The 20,376-nt window shown below is 36.8% G+C and overlaps 2 protein-coding genes across 3 annotated transcripts; both read right to left on the bottom strand.

Annotated features, from left to right (window-relative positions):
• Positions 1 to 1,631: 1,631 nt before the first annotated feature.
• p4ha3 (prolyl 4-hydroxylase, alpha polypeptide III) lies at positions 1,632 to 11,291 on the bottom strand. 2 transcript variants are annotated; one of them, XM_060888756.1, is made up of 13 exons: positions 11,016 to 11,291; positions 10,586 to 10,740; positions 9,456 to 9,679; positions 7,852 to 7,995; positions 7,695 to 7,746; positions 7,311 to 7,474; positions 6,482 to 6,658; positions 4,147 to 4,211; positions 3,658 to 3,817; positions 3,462 to 3,524; positions 3,199 to 3,267; positions 2,870 to 2,966; positions 1,632 to 2,187 (listed from the first exon to the last, which is right to left on the bottom strand). In XM_060888756.1, exons 1-13 carry the CDS (start codon positions 11,192 to 11,194, stop codon positions 2,117 to 2,119), a joined length of 1,620 nt encoding a protein of 539 aa, XP_060744739.1. In that variant the 5' UTR covers positions 11,195 to 11,291; the 3' UTR covers positions 1,632 to 2,116. The 2 variants fall into 2 exon arrangements, 1 of the variants encoding a protein (XP_060744739.1); XR_009649630.1 differs by lacking the exon at positions 1,632 to 2,187 and having other exon boundaries at positions 2,903 to 2,966; positions 3,699 to 3,817.
• Positions 11,292 to 18,965: 7,674 nt separating this feature from the next.
• On the bottom strand, positions 18,966 to 19,934 carry or95a1 (odorant receptor, family 95, subfamily A, member 1). Its single transcript, XM_060888887.1, has one exon. It carries the CDS (start codon positions 19,932 to 19,934, stop codon positions 18,966 to 18,968), a length of 969 nt encoding a protein of 322 aa, XP_060744870.1.
• Positions 19,935 to 20,376: the final 442 nt, after the last annotated feature.

The following is a 20,376-nucleotide window of genomic DNA, read 5'->3' as shown; positions in this document are numbered from 1 at the left end:
CCAAGAAAAAAAGAACATCAGATAAAACTTCAGAAAATCAATCATCACTGCTCATCAATCTCGAAAGAGTTCTAAGGATCTCCACACTATTTGAAATGTGCTATTCTGTCCAAAAACTTAAGCTGGGCCAAAATTGGGTGATGCAACAGGATAACCTCCATAAACCCCACTAGCAGATTTAAACAGATTATAAATATTTTATTAGAAAACATCAAGGTGTTAGAATGGCCAAGTCACCGTCCAGATGGCAACGCTTTTGAGATGCTGTGACAGGATCTTAAGTGAGCTGTGCATAAATAAATGCCCTCAAACATCAATGATCTGAATCAATGTTAATGTTAATCCAAAATGAAGTGAGAGTAATCTCTCTCTCTCTCTCTCTCTCTCTCTCTCTCTCTCTCTCTCTCTCTCTCTCTCTCTCTCTCTGTGTGTGTGTGTGTCCTCCTTGTCAAGCCATCCAGACGTGCTGTTACTGTGAACCACATTGCATACATTACTTTCATATAATTAGATTTCAGATGTTCACTTGAAGAAACGGCATGGATGAGCAGTGTTGAGTTGTGCATGCAGGTTTTCCTTCACTGTCAATCTACTTTGTCTTGTCAACAGTTAGAGACAGATTTCTAAGGTGACACCAGTTCACTAGCTGCCCCACATCAGTTCTGTTTGTCTTGTTGTTGCTGTTGATTCCCAATACTGTAGTATTGTCTGCAAAACTGATGATGAAGTCTGCCATAGAAATGAAAGAACCTGCCTGAATGCAATCACATCATAAATATTATATCAAATGACAATTTTAATCAAAATTAAAGGAATGATGTAAGAAATGTGTAACATGGACACAACCTCAGACTGAGGCACTGCACAGTCCAAAGCATACAGCCAAGAGAACAGTAAAGAGGCTTAAGGACAAATCTCTGAATGTTTGTATGTGGCCCAGCCTTAGAACCACATAGAACATCTGCAGAAATAACTGAAGTAGTCAGATCACAGATGTTCTAAATCTAATCAGAGCTTTGGAGGATCTTCCAGGAAGTATGGGAGAAACTGGCAACATCCAAGTGTGCAAAGCTTTTAGAGGTTCAAAGCTGTTATTACTGACAAAGTGGAAAAACATTTAGAAATCTAATTTTTGTCTTATCATTACAGCTTGTTGTTTGTTAAGATTGGTGCTTAAAAAGTCATTTAAATCAAATGTATAACACAATATATGTGTGCAAAAAAACTGAGGGGCTCTCAATGCTTTCCACTCAATGTCCACATTATTTATTATGCTTTGGACACACACACATGGAGAATGTGTCCGGGCCTGTAAATCATGATGAATAGTGAATAATCTCTTCTATAAACTTGCCAAATACAGCATGGTTCACACAGCATTCCTAAAGCAGAGGCTTCTCAGAGTAATGTGTGTGTGTGTGTGTGTGTGTGTGTGCGTGTTCATGCCTGATAACTCTGTTTCAGCACTGTCACTATCACTAATGTAATGTGTAATTGTAATGCAAAGTTGTTTGTCAGACTCAGGATTTTTACACAGAACCATCACAATATTAAAAATATGAGTAAACAAATAACACCTAGCAGACTACAGATGCATATGTAAAGCACTGACCAACAATCTCTTAGCAAGGACTGTTTTATTTCATAGGTCTCACAATGTTCATGCTTAACATGGTACAATATACTGAACTGATAAATTACAGAGATTTGGACCGTATTTTAAACAGAATTTGAATGTGTGCATACCTCCATCTGAGTAAAAAATACATGAGCCCTTTTTTTTTGCAAGTGACACAATCCACACACACGCACACACACACACACACACACACACACACACAAAAACCCTCTGCAAACAATAAGGTGCATGCTGCGTTCTGTTAATTTAGTTCTGAAAGTCTACATGACCTGGCAGAGTAAAATGAAGCCAATTTATCACTTTTGAGGCCAAGAAGCCTGGAAAATGCAGTCCGATGGAGTCCAGTCCAATTTAGCCAACTATCCCCTAATTTCCACATCTCCTCTGCCAATTTCCACACTCCCCTGCAGAAGTCTGGCCTGTCCTCTTCTTTCTCCCCTACCCACATAACGAGGCTTATGCTCCTGATGATCCAAGTCATTCATGAGGGTTGGGACTGCAGGGCCAACGAAACTCCTGCCCGTATTCATGCACCCATTTATTGGCCACTGAGAGAGATATGGGTTGATCAATATTATTATGTTACCTTTGAATTATATGCATTTACATTACAAGCGTACATCAAACCTTGAATTAAAGCAATCAATGAACTAAAGCTGATGTTTTTTGTAATGTATTATCTCTGTTATAGATTAATACCAAGAAGTAGAAAAGTAGAAAAGTTGGATTGTAGGAAACAGAAGGACATAAGCACGCATTAACGTTATTTGTAATATATATTAGAAGTTGCAATAACTAAGCAATTAGACTAGAACATTCTAACATCTACTAGTTGAGGAAGTGGAAGTGAGACAGATTATAAACTAATACAGGCACTTTACAATCATATTTCAGATGATTAAACAAATTCTGCAGTCAGTTTCACATTGTGTATATAATTCCATTTTGGCTTGATATTACTTTATATGAAGTGTAGTGCTATTAATTAGACTAGATGAATATAAGATAGCTAGGCGCATAGATGACTATTATGCAAGATTGCACAGGCTTTGGGGTTGAAACATGTCCTATATCCTACTGATAGAACACAGCTGTCTCTCTTTCATCCAGCAGTAATCAAATATGTAACCAAATACAGAACTTAATGATATATATTCAAGCGGTACAAAATTGCTTTTTAAGTGACACATCAATATAATGTAAAAGTCATATATCATTTTACTTCCTTACCCCATTTATCACCAGCCAGGACTGGACAGCCTGCATGCAGCGTATCTCCATTCCCCTGGCCATTTCTGTGGAGGTTCCACCAGAACACAGCACTATTCTAGGGAAGCAATAAAAAACATAAAAATAGAAAAAGATCTAAAACATTAAAATGAGTTAGCTCCAGGTGGTGAAAACCTAAGTTGCAGGTTAAAGGGTAATCACTATAACTCATAACACTTCCTGGGTAATGGTTACATATCAGTGCTTGGCAGTTGCCATGAATTTTGTTGTATAATAATGTGCCATATTCTGAATGTGAATCTGTGTCTGTGATATAGTGGGTGATGTACCTTAATTACAGGAATGCTGAAGTTGGCATAGATGAAGGCAGTGTATCCTCCTGCTTCCACGGAGCTAAGCTGTAGTGCATCTCAATATTCAATAAATTCACTCATAATAAAGACATAATTTGGTATAGATTATACAATCACTAGTGATGTGTGGGTGAATCATAGGAATATTAAAGGAACACACTTAGATGAGCTGCACTGCTGCTATAGCATGCACACCAGAACTTTTGAATAAGGCTCTAACAGGATAGAGATTTACTTACATATATCATAAAGGTAGCCATTCGATTTCCAGAGTTAAGTCTGTACAGCGGGCTGGATTTTAACTGTCAACGTGATGAAAAAAGAAAATACAAAAACGTTCTTAGCAAGTTTCTCTTTTTATAGAGTTATTTAATTAGCTATAAATAAAAGATGATGAGTCTCTGATCAATTATCAAAAATAAAGAGCTTATGTACTGTGGCATGATCAAAATGAGGTTCATAGTGTCCCCCAATACCGTAGTTGACCACTTGCAGATGCTCCGCATAGGGATACTGAACATTCAGGCCTGTTAGCAGACTGATACGACGGTCCACCTTGCTAACAGTGGGATGTTCTGAGCCCTTCAGCCATGCGCTGGAAATATATTAAAAGCGTACAACCTATAAAATATCACTAAATGGTTCAAAGTATTACAAAACTTTGAATTGCATAGACTATATTTACACAAACACTATACATGACATTGCTGTATAGTTGTATGTGTACATTTACGATAGTTACTTAAAATAAAGTAAATATGAGTAAGTAAAGCAAAGTTAAAGTAAAGTAAAGTGAAGCGAATATTTTTATTATGTGTCATGTATGACCTTCAGTAACAATGTTATGACAAAGACACTGCAAGTCCCTCCATAGACAAGTGAGTGTGGCAGGATTGATGAAGGCCTTAAATCAACATTCATTACCTCTTGCTGATGCGATAGTCAGCAGTGGACTGGTTCACAGATGAAGCCACTACTGATCTCCTTAGCTATTGGAAACAAGAACAAATACAAAATATACATATTTTCATTTGCTCAATTTTTAAAATATAGATTCTTAATATTCTTTTTCGTATCATTCTGTTTAAACTCTACAGACTCTTGTTTGTAAAATGTCCATGAGATCATCAGTTTCTGAAATACTCTATTAGAAAAACTCTATTGAGTTAGAAATACTCTAACTCAAGCTAATCTGGCAGCAACAACAATGTCATGGTTAAAGTCGCAGCGATCACATTTTCCCCTATTCTTATGAGAACATTAACTGAAGCTCTGTTGTATATGATAATATAACCACATCCACATTTCAGCAATTAGAATCATTTACTTTTCTCAAAACAACTAATTTCACTAATTTAAGTTTCAAAATAATGCCCAATCCCTTCCCTAATCAATTCTTTCCCTGTTGCATATGCAAAATAAATCCTTTAATCTAGCAGTTTCGAAACCCTGGTTAAAAAACCTACAGTATAGGTCAATTTAAAACCTGCCTTTTTCTCCAAGATCCTAGAAAAAGTTGTAGCACAGAAGGTTAGGCTCATATTTGTATAACAATAAAATGAATGTAATCTTTTAATATTAAGGCCTCATCACAGTTCTGCTCTAGTGCTGGTTAAAGTGGCATATGACCTACTACTGGCCTCCAATCAGAGTTGTGTCTCCTTGTTTGCGTTGCTTGACCTTAGTGCAGGCTTTGATAACATTTATCATATTATTCTAGGTACAGATTAGAAAATCTAGCTGGAGTAAAAGAACATCTCTCCTGACTGAGATCTCATTTAACTGAAAGTCAGAATCTTGCCTTTTCTATTCTTACTAAATTATACGTTTAAGCGTTCCACAAGGTTCTATTTAAGGCCCACTGCTTTTTTCCCTTTATATAAGGCACCTCTGAGTAAATATATTCATATACATGGTATTAGCTACCACTAATATGCTGATGACACCCTGTTATGTCTCAGCAAGGCCAGATGACAGACACCAACTGAGGAGATTAAAGGACATTAGATTTTAGATGCCAAATTAACTCCTCATATTTAATTCTGAAAGGATAGAAGTACTTCTAATAATTCTAATAAGACCACAGGCAGATAGAAGTAAGTGTTCTGATTGCAAAGTACCTCTGGATGGCCAATAGTTGGATGGCCACATTACTGTATAATACCTGTCATAGTATTGTGTTACTATAAATACTATAATCTAGTATCATTATAATTATAGTATTTATGTAGTTCATATGGAATATTGAAGTGCATGGCCTGCTGTAGTTCATTAGAAAGGCCAGTTTAATCGTCCAGGGTTGTGCACTGAACTTTCGAGCAATAAAAACATACAGTATTGTAGGGGATGTAAACCAGAGCTGTTCATTATAAATAAAAACTAAAGCATCACCATTCTGTAATTTGTAATTTATCACAATTTCTGATGTGTTTAACATGACAGCACCTCAGGGAGGACAACCTCACATTATGTGCAAGTATGAGCACTTCATCCTGAGCAAGCATCCACACATGATATCCTGACATGTTCATACTTCATGCAAACAGAAGTATAAATCAGAACTTAGACTGTGTTAACAAAACCACAGTTAAATACATAACTAGCTTGTTAAGCTTACCAAAAGTTTCTGAGCTGCACTCATAGATACAAGGGATACATTTCTGTTATGCAGTATTATCAGCAGATGGAACAATATGTTACAGCTTTACTGCTGGCAAGGAAGTAGGGATTTTACCCTCTGAAGTATGATGATGGAAAAAGGTTGTCATTCAATCTACCAACATTAAGCAGAAGTGGAAAAACTGATGGTATTTTTGGCATAGCTGACCTTCCCACATGACTGATTCATCAGATGTGTTTGAAATCAATTCAGAACTGCTTACTCAGATGACAGCATAATGATCAAGGCGGTGATGATGGCTCTTTCAAGGAAAGCAGATTTTAACTTGCATCATTCCACATGCGTGATTCATAACAGGAAGAAATGAACAGCAGCTGATTTGGAACAACATTTTGGGTCACAATGTTTATGTGTGAATCATAAGTATTTTCAGTTGGATGTTTAGATTTCACACATAGAATACACAGATTGTATTTTACAATCAAGCTAATTATTATGCTCTGTTATTGTCATATTACTATCTCTTCTACAGTTTGAATCAATGTTGTACCAATTGTACAATACATATGTACTGACAATACACTCACACAAACAAAAAAAATCTTCAGCTTTTTAAAAATGTACTTATAAATCACTCACTGCTGGCACTGCAGACTCCCTGATGTAGTGAGCCTCTCCTCCTGTGATAAAGTCATGAAACAGGACAACATAAGGCTGCAGGTTCACTAGCTCACGTTTCATGGGCTGCAGGAGCAGGCCAGGACTTCCATTGGTGTAATAGTCACAAAAAAGTCTTGGGTTTTCATAATGCTTTGGCTGTAAACAAAGACATCCATCTGAGCTCTATTAACTTTATTACTTGAAAAACCTTATTGACTGTTAACTTCTCTGTTTTTTTATGTTTTAGCATATTCTGAGTAGCAGAGCTGAGAACCTTGCGTAGCATCCATACTTCACGTACTATAACAAAACATATTAGAACAGAAAATCCTGAGATTACAAGAAACCAGTAAAAATATTAAAACTACAACTAATTAAACAAACTCCATATAACTGTGGAATTTTTTACAGCTGCAAAAGTAAAGAGTTTTTAGTCAACATCTCTCCAAGACTTTTGGCTGCCTTCCTAACAGTGCAGAGATCCTGGACCTCCTTTTTCACAAACAAAAGACATATGGGAAAAATTACAAGTGACTATCGTAGATTTAGATGGCCCTGTGGACTGAACTTGTATAAATATACATAGTTTTTCCTTAATGTGAATCCTCTAGCAAATATGATGAGAATCAATATTTTACATTTTATTTATTAATCTATAGTTATAGAAATATAGCTCTAATATATACAAACACATATAGATCTTAAGTCTAACTTCATCAATTCATTTTCACTGAAATACACCCTAGGTTAGAAATGAAATACATATGGAACAAACCATTATTTACCTTATAACACATTATAATCTTACCTGAGATCCCTGGCTTTGGCAAAGTGTTTCATATGTGTCTCTTGTTCTCAGGTAGGTGGTACTGGGTCTCTTTAATCCAGACCCTAGCCTTGAAACGGCATAATTTTTAGACAGAAGTTTTTCATACTTCTCCACATTTAGCAGAACTCTTCTGTTTGATGGATCTTTAACAGAAAATGAAATTTTACTGTAAGTGCAGACAATGAAAGGACACTGAACTGAGTAGTGAACTTTGCTTGCAAAACTATGGCTGAAGACTTTGAGATTTTTAAAATTCTCTTTACTTGTATAATATATAAAAACACAGCTGTTCTGTAAACTGTGTTAAATCTTACCCTTACACGTGACATGACATGCTTTTAGTTTATAGTTTTAAACGTTTACCATAATGCAGCAGCTCCAAGGACAGGCTAAGTGCAGAGAAGATGTTTCCTGTCTGAAGCGATTTAAACAAAAGGTTAATAATGTAAACCTCCAAACCAGCAATGTTTTAACAGGCACAGTTTTACTGAACCTTAAAGCTGATCCAACGATAGTTTACCTTAAAGTGAGAGAAAGCTAAGTAATCTAGGGCATCTTCCAAAGTGCCCTCATTTTCTGGGCTCCTGTTAAAGCCTCGAAAAAGCCGCACTGCCTCCTCAAGCCATTGTACAGAATGATAGTAATCCTCCCCATGGTACGCCACCTCAAAAAGGAAAAATATTGTCTAGACAAACATAACTAGACAACTTGTAATATGTCTATGTTCAGTGATGATTAACAGAGTTATTGAGTTTCGCAGTAACAGCCATACCATTTTATTTAATTTATTTAACTCATTTAAACACTGTGTATCCTGCACTTGCTGCTATTGCACTGTGGTTAGACCTAAACTGCATTTCGTTGCCTTGTACTTGTGTAATGACAATAAAGTTGAATCTCATCTAATATAATATAATAGTGACTGTAAAATTGGGGGTCCGGGATGGAGTGGTGGTGGTTGAGGTTTTGTGAACTGAGGTTTTGTGAACATGGCCTATTCAGAAACATTGGATAGTCTGTGTAAATAGCCTAGGTTACATGAACCAGAAAAAAGCAGTTACAGAAGATGAACAAATGATTGGATGTGTACATGTCTGTCAGATCCCAAAGCCTAATGTACAGTGTTTAAATGGTTTCTTTAATCAAGGATGTACTCCTGAACATGTTTTCTGGGAACAGACCCAAGGGCCCAAGAAGTCATGGGGCTTCAAATCCAGAGCCTGTGCATTTTGTAGATGTCACAAGAAAGTAACCATATTTAGATCCTCAGAGTGACTGTTTATAAATTTAGCTTTCTGTAGGACATTTGGGTTCAAATGCTTTTTTATTGCTCCCAACCTTCAACTCTGAGAGGAGAAATCTGAAAAGGTAGAAACTCCATTAGAAGTTTTATGGGCCACTTTTAGCTGCCTCTTAGAGAAACCATGAAAGATTCAGTCAAATTTAAATAAATAGTGCCCTTTAACTAATATAGCAGCACTATCACTTGACCATAGAGTTGTGGGGTAAAGTTTCAGAGAGTGTTTATGTATTCATTCATAGAGACTTCAAAGCAGTTTTGTATCTCTGGATAAGGGCGTCTGCCAAATGCCATAAATTTAAGTGTAAATATGACAGACAAAACTCATTCTTATCAACCCCACCAGCTCCAGCCCTTTATTTTTCTCATTTCTCATTTCCTGCATTGCACTGTTTCCACTCAGAAGTGTGTGTCCAGATACTGTGTTGCTTATTTATATTTTCCCTGGTACATTCATGTGCTCTAATACAACATGCAGTTTGATAACCTTTCCTCCAAGTTCTTGTCTTTCCACTATGTTGACTTGAGGCTAATTATTCTTCTGTTTTTGGTAATTAGTGTATATTGTATAATTAACAAAACTAGCTTTTTATATTTTGATGCACTTCATGCAATCTTGTTCACATTATCTATGTGTTGTCTTGTTTGTTTAAATATAGCTGAAAACTTCCACTATTTCCACATATGAATAAGATAAAAGAATGTGCTTGACCTATAATATAATAATGTACATAGAATACTGATGTCCATTTGATGGCCATATTCGATCCCAGTGATATGCAGCCACAGAAAAGTAATCCAAGGCAACTTTCCAGGTAGCCTACCTTTCCAACAAGAAAGCAGTCATCCCCAGAGAGAGAGATACATACAGATGGCTTGTAAATGTCAACTATGGTTCCATTGCTGACCCGCTGGAAATGACCTTTCACCATTCCCTCCAATTGAAGGGAATACACGTCCTGGAGTCTCATCAGCCCCTGTGCTGCTCCCTGCAGGTCCTCCAGCTTTGGCAAGTTGCTTTCTATCTTCTTATAAAAACCTTTCATCTCTACAATAAAAAAATGATAAATTATTACGCACTGTTCATTTCATTTAATTCTCACCATAGTATCACCATTTTTAAAAGATACTAATGCTAACTATGAACAGTTATTTTACTACTGTAACTTATCTAAAGTTTTTGTGTTGTACTGTAAATAAAAGTGTGTGCCTGAAAAATCATACTTGTGTACCTGAAAGTTTCTTGGGTCTCTTTTTTAAAATATTTTTTTAAAATATTGTTTATATTGCTAATACTTGGTTTATATTGCTAAAACCTTCTTGGTATTTTACGACTGCACTGCTACAATCAAAAAGAGACATCTATTGCCAAGTAATGAACAGAAGATAATAAATATTAAACAAAGTGTTTGCTTGTCCACAGGGCAGGTTCGAGCACCACAACATATATCAGCTGTATTTATCATTTAGAAGGTCCTTATTCACAGCTCCATATATTTTGGATATTAGACAAAATGCTAATGACCTCTTTTGAATTTTTGTTTTATTTTAAATTAATAGACTTTATTATTAGTTCCCTTTTTTGTTTAATGAGTAAGTACAAAAGACACTACATGTGTAAACTGAAAAGACATATTTTAAAGAATAATTTAAAAAATATAATAATGGACTAAATGTTTCTGCAATAATTTATGGTGGAATAAAATTTAAGGTGGAACAGCAAATTTGAATAAGAAACTGAATTGAGAAAAGAATTTTAGCTTTGTAGTCAATAGCAAAGATCAAGCCTTTTTTTTTACTAAATTTATGTTGTTAATCTCGTTCTGATACAGCAAATTCAGTGGCCATGAGTGTTCAAAATTGTCCATGATGATGATAATAATATTGATGATGATGATGATGATGATGATGATAATGGCATGCATTAAAAAGTTATTCCTTGGAGACAAACTACCTTGGACATTTTCTTCAGCTTTGTTGCTGTAGATTATGTTCAACCATTCAGACTGTAATCTCTTGATGAGTGTAAATGCTGCCAAAGGATTATCCATGGAAACTGTTGAATCATTGTGTGTCGCCTCATGAAATGCAGTAACCTTTGTATAGAACCTGAAAGGTTTGGGTTATATGTTGCCTTTGTAATATTTCAATTAATTAAAAACAAACACTTTATATGTTTTGGCAATGGCACAGAATGCCCATACTCCACTAAATCATGTGTAAAATGCTATCATTGCCCCCATTTTGCAGATTTACTATAATTGTATAAATGTACAATTCCCCCTCTAATTAAATTATCTTAACTGTATTAATCAATTATAAATAACCTCTACTGACATTGAGTCAGCTTTAAGTGTCTATCAAGAATAAACTTGTTCACTCACCGTTTAATGTCTTCAAGTCTTTGAGTTTCCCGATGAAGGTATCTTCTTAAATGATCGATGAGTTGTCTTTCTGATAAAATGCTTTGCTTTATAGTCATCATTGAGGTGTAAAACTCCCCAAGTGAACGGTGGCACACATGCAGGATGAACCACAGTGAGAGCAACTGGAAACACAACATTTTAGAGACTGTGCTTCCTTCATAATAAGCGAAACCTAAGTACACACACAAGCACACACTCACACACACTTTCCAGTGACTCGCTCAGCCTCAGCCGCTCATGTGTTCTCCTTGAAGAAATGCAGGCTCTCAAGAATGTTGAGCCAATCTGGTTCCACATCATACTTGGCATGATACACGGAAGAATATTGTGTTTAGGTTTTACTGATCTTCTCTGCGAAATCAACTACAGTGTATTTAATTAATGATTAATTTCTTAATTTTTTATATTGCCATATTTATGTTCATAGTTTCATAGCTTTATTTTCAATTTTATCTAAAGGCGCATTTTATTTAAAGGTGCCTGTAAAGAAGGAGGAGGTTGATCCATTTGCGGTTTAGCTGCTTTAATAAATAATTAGAGCAAACATTCCAGAGCAGGAGAGAAAGCTAAAGTCAAAAACCAAGCAAAAGGTCAAAACATGAGCAAAAAACAGTCAACAAGGCAAACAAAAATCCAAGAATTAATAAGGGGTCATACACAAAAGCAAAACACGATAACATGAAACTAAAGCTCGAGCCCACAGCACAAGACTAACGATACTTCGTGAAGAGAAGATGGTGTGAGCGTATTAAATGTCAGAAAAGCTGGGAGGTGAACTCGTGACCCTGAAAACTCAGAACCGCTCAGGCCATATCCTTCAAAGTCAACAGGGTATTGTGGGCAACCCCCCCTTTGCCGGGAATCAATAATGGCACGGACCAGGTAGGCTCCATCTATCTCAACAGGCAGTTGGGGTGGGGGGGTATTCTCCCCATGATTATAGACATGGGCAGGCTTGAGGAGCTATGTGTGAAATGATGTTGAAATACGGTAATTTGCTAGAAATTCTGTTCAGTATTTTACAGGGTTGATTTGTTTAAGAATCTTGAAGGGACCAATGTAGTGGGGACTTAGCTTATGGCAGTGGAGCTTAAGATTAAATCCTTGGTTAAAAGCTATACCTTTTGTCCTGGCTAATAAGGATGGCGAGGGCATCTCCTATGATCTGCTTGGATGCACTGTTTTTGGACTGCTCTCTGAATATTGACTATGCTGAAACCAGTCATTTACTGCTGATAATTCTGAAGGCTCACCAGACCATAAAAAACAGGGTGGGCTGGTAGCCGACTACACAATGGAAGAGCGTGAGACCCAAGGATGTGCTCGTAAGGGAGTTTTGGGTGTATTCCACCTAGAGGAGAAACTCACTCCACCGGTGTTTATAGGTTCTGAGGTATCTGCCTAGTTCTTGGTTGAGTTGCTCTACCTAACCTTTGGATTGAGAGTGGTAACTGGAAATGATGCTGATGTTAATTCTAAGTTTCCCACAGAATTCTCTCCACACATTTTAGGTGAACTGGACCACTTGTTCTGAGACAATGTCTTCTGGTTTGCAATAACATTGAAAGACATGTTCAAACAGGGCTGTGGCAGTTTCCATGGCAGATGGGAGTTTTTTCAGGGGATCAGCTTACAGTACATGCATTAGAGAAACTGTCTACGGTCACCAGGATAGTAGTGAATCTGTGGGAGGTGGGCAGGTTGTTGATAAAATACACTGCAATGTGTGCCAAAGGGTGTTGCAGATGAGGATGTTTTTGTGGTTTGCAATGCTTCCATTCCTCCAGAGCCTCTGGAGTTTGAATCATACAGTAGTTTGTTTCAGCTGAGGTTAATTTGCGGGAGAAGAATGCAAAAAGATACAACTTAGCAGGTTCCCCATGACATTTAGAATGCATTGCTCCGATCCCACAACTGGAAGCATCTACTTCTACTGTAAAGGGGCTGTCAGGGTCGGAGTGTTGTAGAATGAATGCTGTAGAAAAACATTGCTGTAGTTGTTTAAACGTGGTGATGTGGGAGTCATAATAAATAATTGTACTGGAGCTGGAGGAGCCAGCAGTAAAGGGTTGGGGTGTTACCGTCATAGCATTAAGTCCTCAGTAATCAATACAAGGCCTCAACCCTCTATCTTTCTTTTCCACAAAGAAGAAACCTGATAAAACCGGCACCGAGGGCCTCCTTGATGTATTCCTCCCTGGTGTTTGGTGAACTGGGAAGTCTGGATGCTGTCCACCCTCACAAGACACTCAGGTTTGCAGACTGTGGAGTGGTGGGATGCTTTACGTTCCAGGAAGTCATCATGTCTGTGTCACCTTCTGTGGCTCTAGCCTTTTAGTTATTCTGTCATATCTAGTCTTTGCACATAATTTACATTGTCCATCACATGATTACAATCATACCTAAAAATATTCTCCCCTCTCTCTCTCTCAATCTCTCTCCCTCTCTCTATCACTCTCTCTCACTATATATGCCACTCCCGAGCTCCCATTGTTCAGAGTTTTTAGTCTGATTGTCACTCTTATGCAGCTAATTCTTCAATCCTGACATTCTACCCCTGGTTGGAGTCTGTCTCCTGGTAGTCACCCTGCCAGGGATTGATCTGCATGGTCAGCCATGGGATTGGTGTGGATGGGGCCACATGGAGACTGTCATGCCTTTGTTGCGTCAGTCAGCTGTATGGTCTGGTCTTTATCAGCAATCATTTAAAGGCCTTGACAAGAAGGAATTAGTGCCGGGTCTATGGCAAACTCAGAGTTTGTGCTGATTAGTTCATCAGGAGCTCTCTGTTGCACTATTATAAACTGTTGTAGAAATGACATTATTTACATTTACATTATTTCCTGTTCAGTGTCAACCAAATGAGGATTTGTTCCCTTCTGAGCCTGGTTCCTCTAAGGGCCTTTTTACTCCTGGTCACTTCATGTGTTCTCTCTGATCCGATAGCTATCTGATTTGTTAAAACTGTTCCATTTACATTAGGCCACATAAATGCGTCTTGGCGAATCGGATATCAATCCGATCTTTCTACTCCCGCCCAAAATGCAAATATATTTCACCTCATTTCCGGGGTAATTGAAATGGAACACGCTTTGGTGTATGCGGTTGCTGCATTTTCTCTGGCGGCAGCAGTGCATTTTAAGACCCAACGAGACACCTGGGTAAAAGATCGGAGCCAGAACTGGTGGGAAAACATATTTGTTTCTGGCGCAATGCACGACTCGCGAGTCACCTGCGAGTGACGTACTTCCGTTTGGGAGGAGTATAGTGCTGACGTATGTGGCTTGAACAACCACATTCATTTACACCTGTCCAGTTTCATCTGAAATACGTCCCAGACCACCTCCTGAAGTGGTTTGAACGATCGGATTTATATCCGTCTCGAAAACGTTTCGGAGGGCATTTAGACCTGGTCTTTTTACCATCGGATAGCTATCGGATCACAGAAAATGCATGAAGTGACCAGGTGTAAAAAGCCCCTATAGGTTTCTTTCCTCATATCATCTCAGGGAGTTTTTTCTTGCCACTGTCGCCTCCGGCTTGTCATTAGGGATAGGGATATTATCAGGGCTGTCAAGTGTCACGCATTGAGAGTGACAGTCACGCATTTCGGTCTTTTGTCACGCTTTCCCGCCACACATCGTATTTCTCAGGCAGAAAAACGGACTATTTTTCATATTTAATATGCCGCAGCGCCCAAAAAATATCAGTCCGCACCGCTGTCTCTATGGAACCGGGCAGGAATCAAGCGCGGTTCAAGTTCTTAGTCGAGCCTGACACTTATCAGCCAATCAAAAAAAAAAAAAAAACAGGCTACACAATAGCCAATCAGTAAATAGCACTATCGGGGTAAGATTTAACGCAACAACCAATGAAAAAGAAAAACCCATATTCATTAGAGAGGGTTTTTGATGGTCGGTTTGAACAAAACCTCAACACGAAACAGCTTGTCTCTGGACGGGACATTGTCCTCAATCATTTCACTAAAAATATCTGGGCTTGAGCCGAACTGTTTTAAATGGGAGCAACATTACAAATGATAAAGGAGTCCAAAAAGTCAACAAACACTTACAATAAACAACACCAGTCATAATCTCTCTCTCTCTCTCTCTCTCTCTCTCTCTCTCTCTCTCTCTCTCTCTCTCTCTCTCTCTCTCTCTCTATCTGTCACACACACACACACACACACACACATACACACACAAAAACATACACACAAATTAATAAATGGAAATTTATTTTTACTTTGTATTTGGTTAAATTGTGGTAAAAAAAAAAAACTTGAGAGCCCTGTATTATATATTTAGTATTTTAAATTTTTAATTAATATTTTTAAATTAATTTGTATTTTATTTGTAAATAAAAATGTATGTATTCTTTTATTTATTTTTCTTCTTCTTCTTATTATTATTATAATCATTTAATTTTTTTTCTCTTCTTTTTCCATTCTGTGAAGCTGCTTTAAGACAATGTGAATTGTTAAAAGCGCTATACAAATAAATTGAATTTGAATTTTACAGAAAACCTGACTGATTTATACATTTAAAAACACAACAGAACATTCAACAAATGCAGCCTGTCAAAAGACACAGGCCTTCTGTAAACTGTAAACAGGATTAATAAAGATGTTCTTGAGAGATGATGAATAAAGCATACTGTTTCATTAAGATAATCTTGATAATGATTATGTTTTGAAATTATTTAATATCTTTCATTAGCTATGTTTACATGCAAAGATTATCGCAAATTGATTCCTAGTATACTCTATACTGTATACGTGATAAATTTGTTTTTTGTTTAACATTTTACATAATATTTTGTTTAACATTTGCTGTTATAAAATCAGTAATATTGGTATTTGCTTTTAAGTGTGTCCTGCTTTACAACCTGATAGGACCCTCATTGAAATTAGTTTCATGTTTAATTCTAACTGAAGTGTTTAATTAAAAATATTTAATTCAAATTGAATCAGTCAGATTATTAACAGGTTATTAGTGGAAATTGCTAATGACAAATATAATATTGTGTCAGCAACCAGTGGCATTTGTTCCAGTATCTTTATATGATTTGTAACTGCTGATGTCAGAACACGTGATCCCCAAAAAGATTAAAGAAGAAAATATAGAAACACTATCCAAAAACTATAATATGTGACAATATTTGACCTGTGGTAAAAATATATAAATGAATAAATAAAAATAAAAGAGATTATCTAAAAATAAATCTTTCTGACCAGACTAGTTCAATCAAATTAGCATAGTAAACTAAAACATAGAAAAAGCCAATTCTTTAGACTGGATGAACACAGAGATGAGGTTTATTATAGACAGCACTAAGTACAAGTTATGAGATGCTCACAAAGAACATTCCCCACATCAACCCCATAAACCACTGCTTTCAAGTACTGTGCTTATATTTCTTTTCACTCTCCTTATTATCCTTAGTGTCGAAACTGTCCACCTGCTGTTTCTTTCTTGGAGGTTTGGGCCTTTCCCAGACACAACCTTTAAATTCTACATTTCCTATTATAATTCAACTTTAATATGAAACATATATAAAATCAGTCACCACACATATTCCCTGTTAATTATTCTAAACTTATAGCTAATGCATTTTGAATTACATAGTTTGACCTGGGGTCAACCTGATGTTCTCAAAACCTTTATGAATATGCCTCAAGTGGTTTCTATCAGACATCAGCTGCAGGTGTCCCACAGGAACAACCCTGCTCTGTACATTCTACTTAACCTTGACTCTAACGTTAGATTCTAACTCTGTAGGTACATTGAACCCTGCTCTGTACAGTCTACCTGTCTCTCTGCAAGACTTGCCTCACAAAGGATGTTATTGTTAGTTCACAAGCTATACAAAGCCTACTGTATTCATGCTTAACAGATGCACCTAAACAATTTGTCCTTCTTGTTATGTTAAACCTTATTCTATTAAACCATTAACAGAAATAGTGCTCAAAACTACTCATGATGTCACCACATCTTTTAGTGAAGTGAAGTGACGTGACATACGGCTAAGTATGGTGACGCATACTCAGAATTCGTTCTCTGCATTTAACCCATTCAAAGTGCAAACACACAGCAGTGAACACACACACCGTGAACACACACCCGGAGCAGTGGGCAGCCATTTATGCTGCGGTGCCCGGGGAGCAGTTGAAGGGATTCTGCCCGAGACTCGAACCCACAACCTTAGGGTTAGGAGTCAAACTCTCTAATTGGGCCACGACTTCCCAATCGACGTTTACGACTTTTACAATCACACAAATTCATATAGGACTAAAAATAAAATGCCACAGACCACAATGTAAATGTAATTTATCCATAAACCATTTGGCCAAAGGTTTGTGGACACCTGACAAGCACACCTATCACACACAGTTTCTTTCCCAAACTGTGGCCACAAAGTTGGAAGCACACAACATTGTATCATACAGTATCATTACAATTTCCCTTCACTGAAACTAAGATGACCAAAGCTAAGCCAAAATGAATCAGTGGAAGTTCATTAATACGTCTTATTTTTTGTAATAACTAGAAATTATTAATTAAACACTCATTAAGTAGGTTAGTCAGAGTTTATTATTAACTACTGTATAAGCAGTAATTGCTAAGTATTGAGAATTGCATTCCTCCTGTAGCTATAAATAAATATTCATTAAGATATTAAAGGTTACAAAAAAATTAAAAAACTTCTCAAGTTTGAATGAATTTTTTTATTAGTTTTCAAAAATTAAAACTTAATCTATTGTCTTGACTAAATTTTGAAACAAATGATATCGTCATGTTGAGTTTACTCACATTTTCAAGCAAGCAGGAGAACTTACATTTTTAAGTGTAATCATCTTGTAACATCTCACAGCGTAGAAGTGAACACTGTGTTATATACAAACTTTAGTTAATGCTTACATCAAATATCAGAAATGTGGCTTTTATTCACAGTTATATTCTGGTTGTTGTTGGGTCCAGGATGGTCTGTGTATTTCACAAACTGGTGAACTGTTTTTTTAATACACCGTCTGGCGGTCTTCACATTAAAATCAATCATTCTCAATGCTTCTGTGTAGTACCTGTAGTACATGTAACTGTTAGCTCTTTGAGGCACTACACAAATCTGCAATCCTAGTGTTATATATTTCAATCAAGATTAATGTTAAATGTATAATAATGAAAACCATTTAATAATGGAAAGAGATCAAGAGACTGCTGTATCATCAGCCCTCTTTCCAGATAGAAATGAGTGATTGGGCAGTAATTACATTACATTATGACATAAGTGTTAATTTTGTTATATTAGATAAAATGTGAATAGTATGATATTATAAAATTTGTATGTGCATGCATTAATTACAGTTAACTGCATTATAGCTAAGAACAATATATAGCAAGGTGTGCTGTAGTCTATTCTAACAAGTGAGTCCCTGCTCATTCTTTGTCTATAGAAAGGACATGAAGCATATGAGGAACGTTATAGTATGTTTTAAAAAGGTAATTAATGAAAAGCACTTTATATACAGAGGATTTTTTTAATGCCATGCTTGTTATTTCAAACAATGTCTATGTTGTTGCATACATTTCTGTAATGAAATAAAATCCATCCACACATGTGGCCATATAGAAATTTCTTAAGAATCTATTATTGAGGGCAGCATTAATAATTTGTTGGTTGATGGTAACAACTTTATACATTTAACATTCAAATTTTGGCATTTTTCTAAATACACAGTTGGATTTTAAGCTAAATCATATTTAATTCCTTATCAAATTATTATTCATATTGGTTATATATGTGTCTTTGAAGACTTTAAAAAGGTTTTAAATATCTTTCAAGACTAATGAAAACGCATAAAAATGACAATTACAGTACTTCTCGGTTGCTGTCCTATGCATTTAATGCTTATTTTGAAATTTTATGTGACCCAGTATATTTAGAAATTTTAAGTGGCCCAACACGAGCCCTACAGCAAGGCATGGCTTTTTTCATGTAGCACCTCAGGCTCTCATCTCTGAGGCCATAAATGAGTGGGCTGAGAAAGCGTGGCAGCAACACAAAGCAGAAGTAGTTGAAAAACTGAATATGTTCCAGCATCCATCTGATGTTTAACATAATCAGGGTTTCAGTGATGGGGAACGTGAAGACCATCATGCTGAGTACCAACTGGAATCCATGCAAAACCACGGTGTGTAGGGCTTTGGTTACAGAGGCCCGGTCCTGACGCATCTTTCGAGTCTCCAAAAGGATTCGAATGTATGTAAAAAAAATAATAGCAGCCACTGCAGCAAAGAAGAGTGCATTCACAGCCACTTTGAAGAGAGTCTGGATGGGCAAGTTATTGAGTACCCCGTTTTTGCAGACCAGCGGGGTGGTGAAGACATCCCAGCCCACATTGGGGCGCATCAGGATGAAGTCCACAGTAGGAGGGATACAGCTGATGATCCACAAACTCAAAGCAATCACCCAAATTCTTTCCGGCCTCCAGGAGATGGGTCTGCGCAGCGGGTAGAAGATCGCCACATAACGTTCTAATGACATGGCAGCTAGGATTAGTGGGCCATTCTGAAAGGTGGCAACTGAGACAAAAAGAAGTGGTGCACAGTAGACGATGGCCAGCTTCACATTGCCCATGACAAATAGAAAGAGCAGCACAGAAGTAAGTAACTGCAGTGTGTCATTAACCAGCATGTAGGCAAACAGGATGTAGCGTGAGCTGTCGAAGAATTGACGGTGTGAGGCAAATGTATGCAGCATTAGCAGGATGCAGTAGAGAAAGACACAGAACAGTGGGATCACCACACACACCTTTACTATGATGGATGTGCTGTTGTTGGATGTGGCATTGTCTAGGGATTCGGTCAGATTTTGCATAATGTCAAGAACTTTGCACAGCCTAAAATGCAAAATGAAAAAAATGCTGGAATACAATTGATTTTGAACTTAAGTGAATAAACATTGGATTGGATAAACATATTAAAAGTGCTTGACAAATAAAGCGCTGATTTGAATGAGGTGCATTAGATCTGGAATAACAAAACAAACAGCATGAGTTTCTTTGTTTCTTTCCTTGTACTTCTTGTTTTATAGGAAAACAAAGAAAAGAAATTACAGTGGACATTTAAGTTTATCATCAGCTCATGACATTGATACAGCTGGAAAAAATTGAAAGTTGAAATGAATTGGTCAAAAACTGAAAATAAAACCTGGATATGACAAATTCGATGTCATATAAAATATTAAAAAATATTTTAAAATTGCATGATTAAATACTCACCAAAGTCTCTGTTAGTAGAGCAGTTAAAGGATAGTTTGA

The sequence above is a fragment of the Tachysurus vachellii genome, chromosome 15 (genome assembly GCF_030014155.1).
Source record: "Tachysurus vachellii isolate PV-2020 chromosome 15, HZAU_Pvac_v1, whole genome shotgun sequence".
NCBI classification, from domain to species: domain Eukaryota; kingdom Metazoa; phylum Chordata; class Actinopteri; order Siluriformes; family Bagridae; genus Tachysurus; species Tachysurus vachellii.
This window is presented reverse-complemented; position numbering and strand designations above follow the sequence as displayed.

Coding starts and splice junctions, on each gene's coding strand:
- p4ha3 (XM_060888756.1), bottom strand. CDS start 11,194: ATGTTGTGTTTCCAGTTGCTCTCACTGTGGTTCATCCTGCATGTGTGC. Junction 7,747..7,851: donor TAGCTTTCTCTCACTTTAAG/GTAAACTATCGT, acceptor AAATCGCTTCAG/ACAGGAAACATCTTCTCTGC. Junction 3,818..4,146: donor GACTATCGCATCAGCAAGAG/GTAATGAATGTT, acceptor ATATATTTCCAG/CGCATGGCTGAAGGGCTCAG.
- or95a1 (XM_060888887.1), bottom strand. CDS start 19,934: ATGCAAAATCTGACCGAATCCCTAGACAATGCCACATCCAACAACAGC.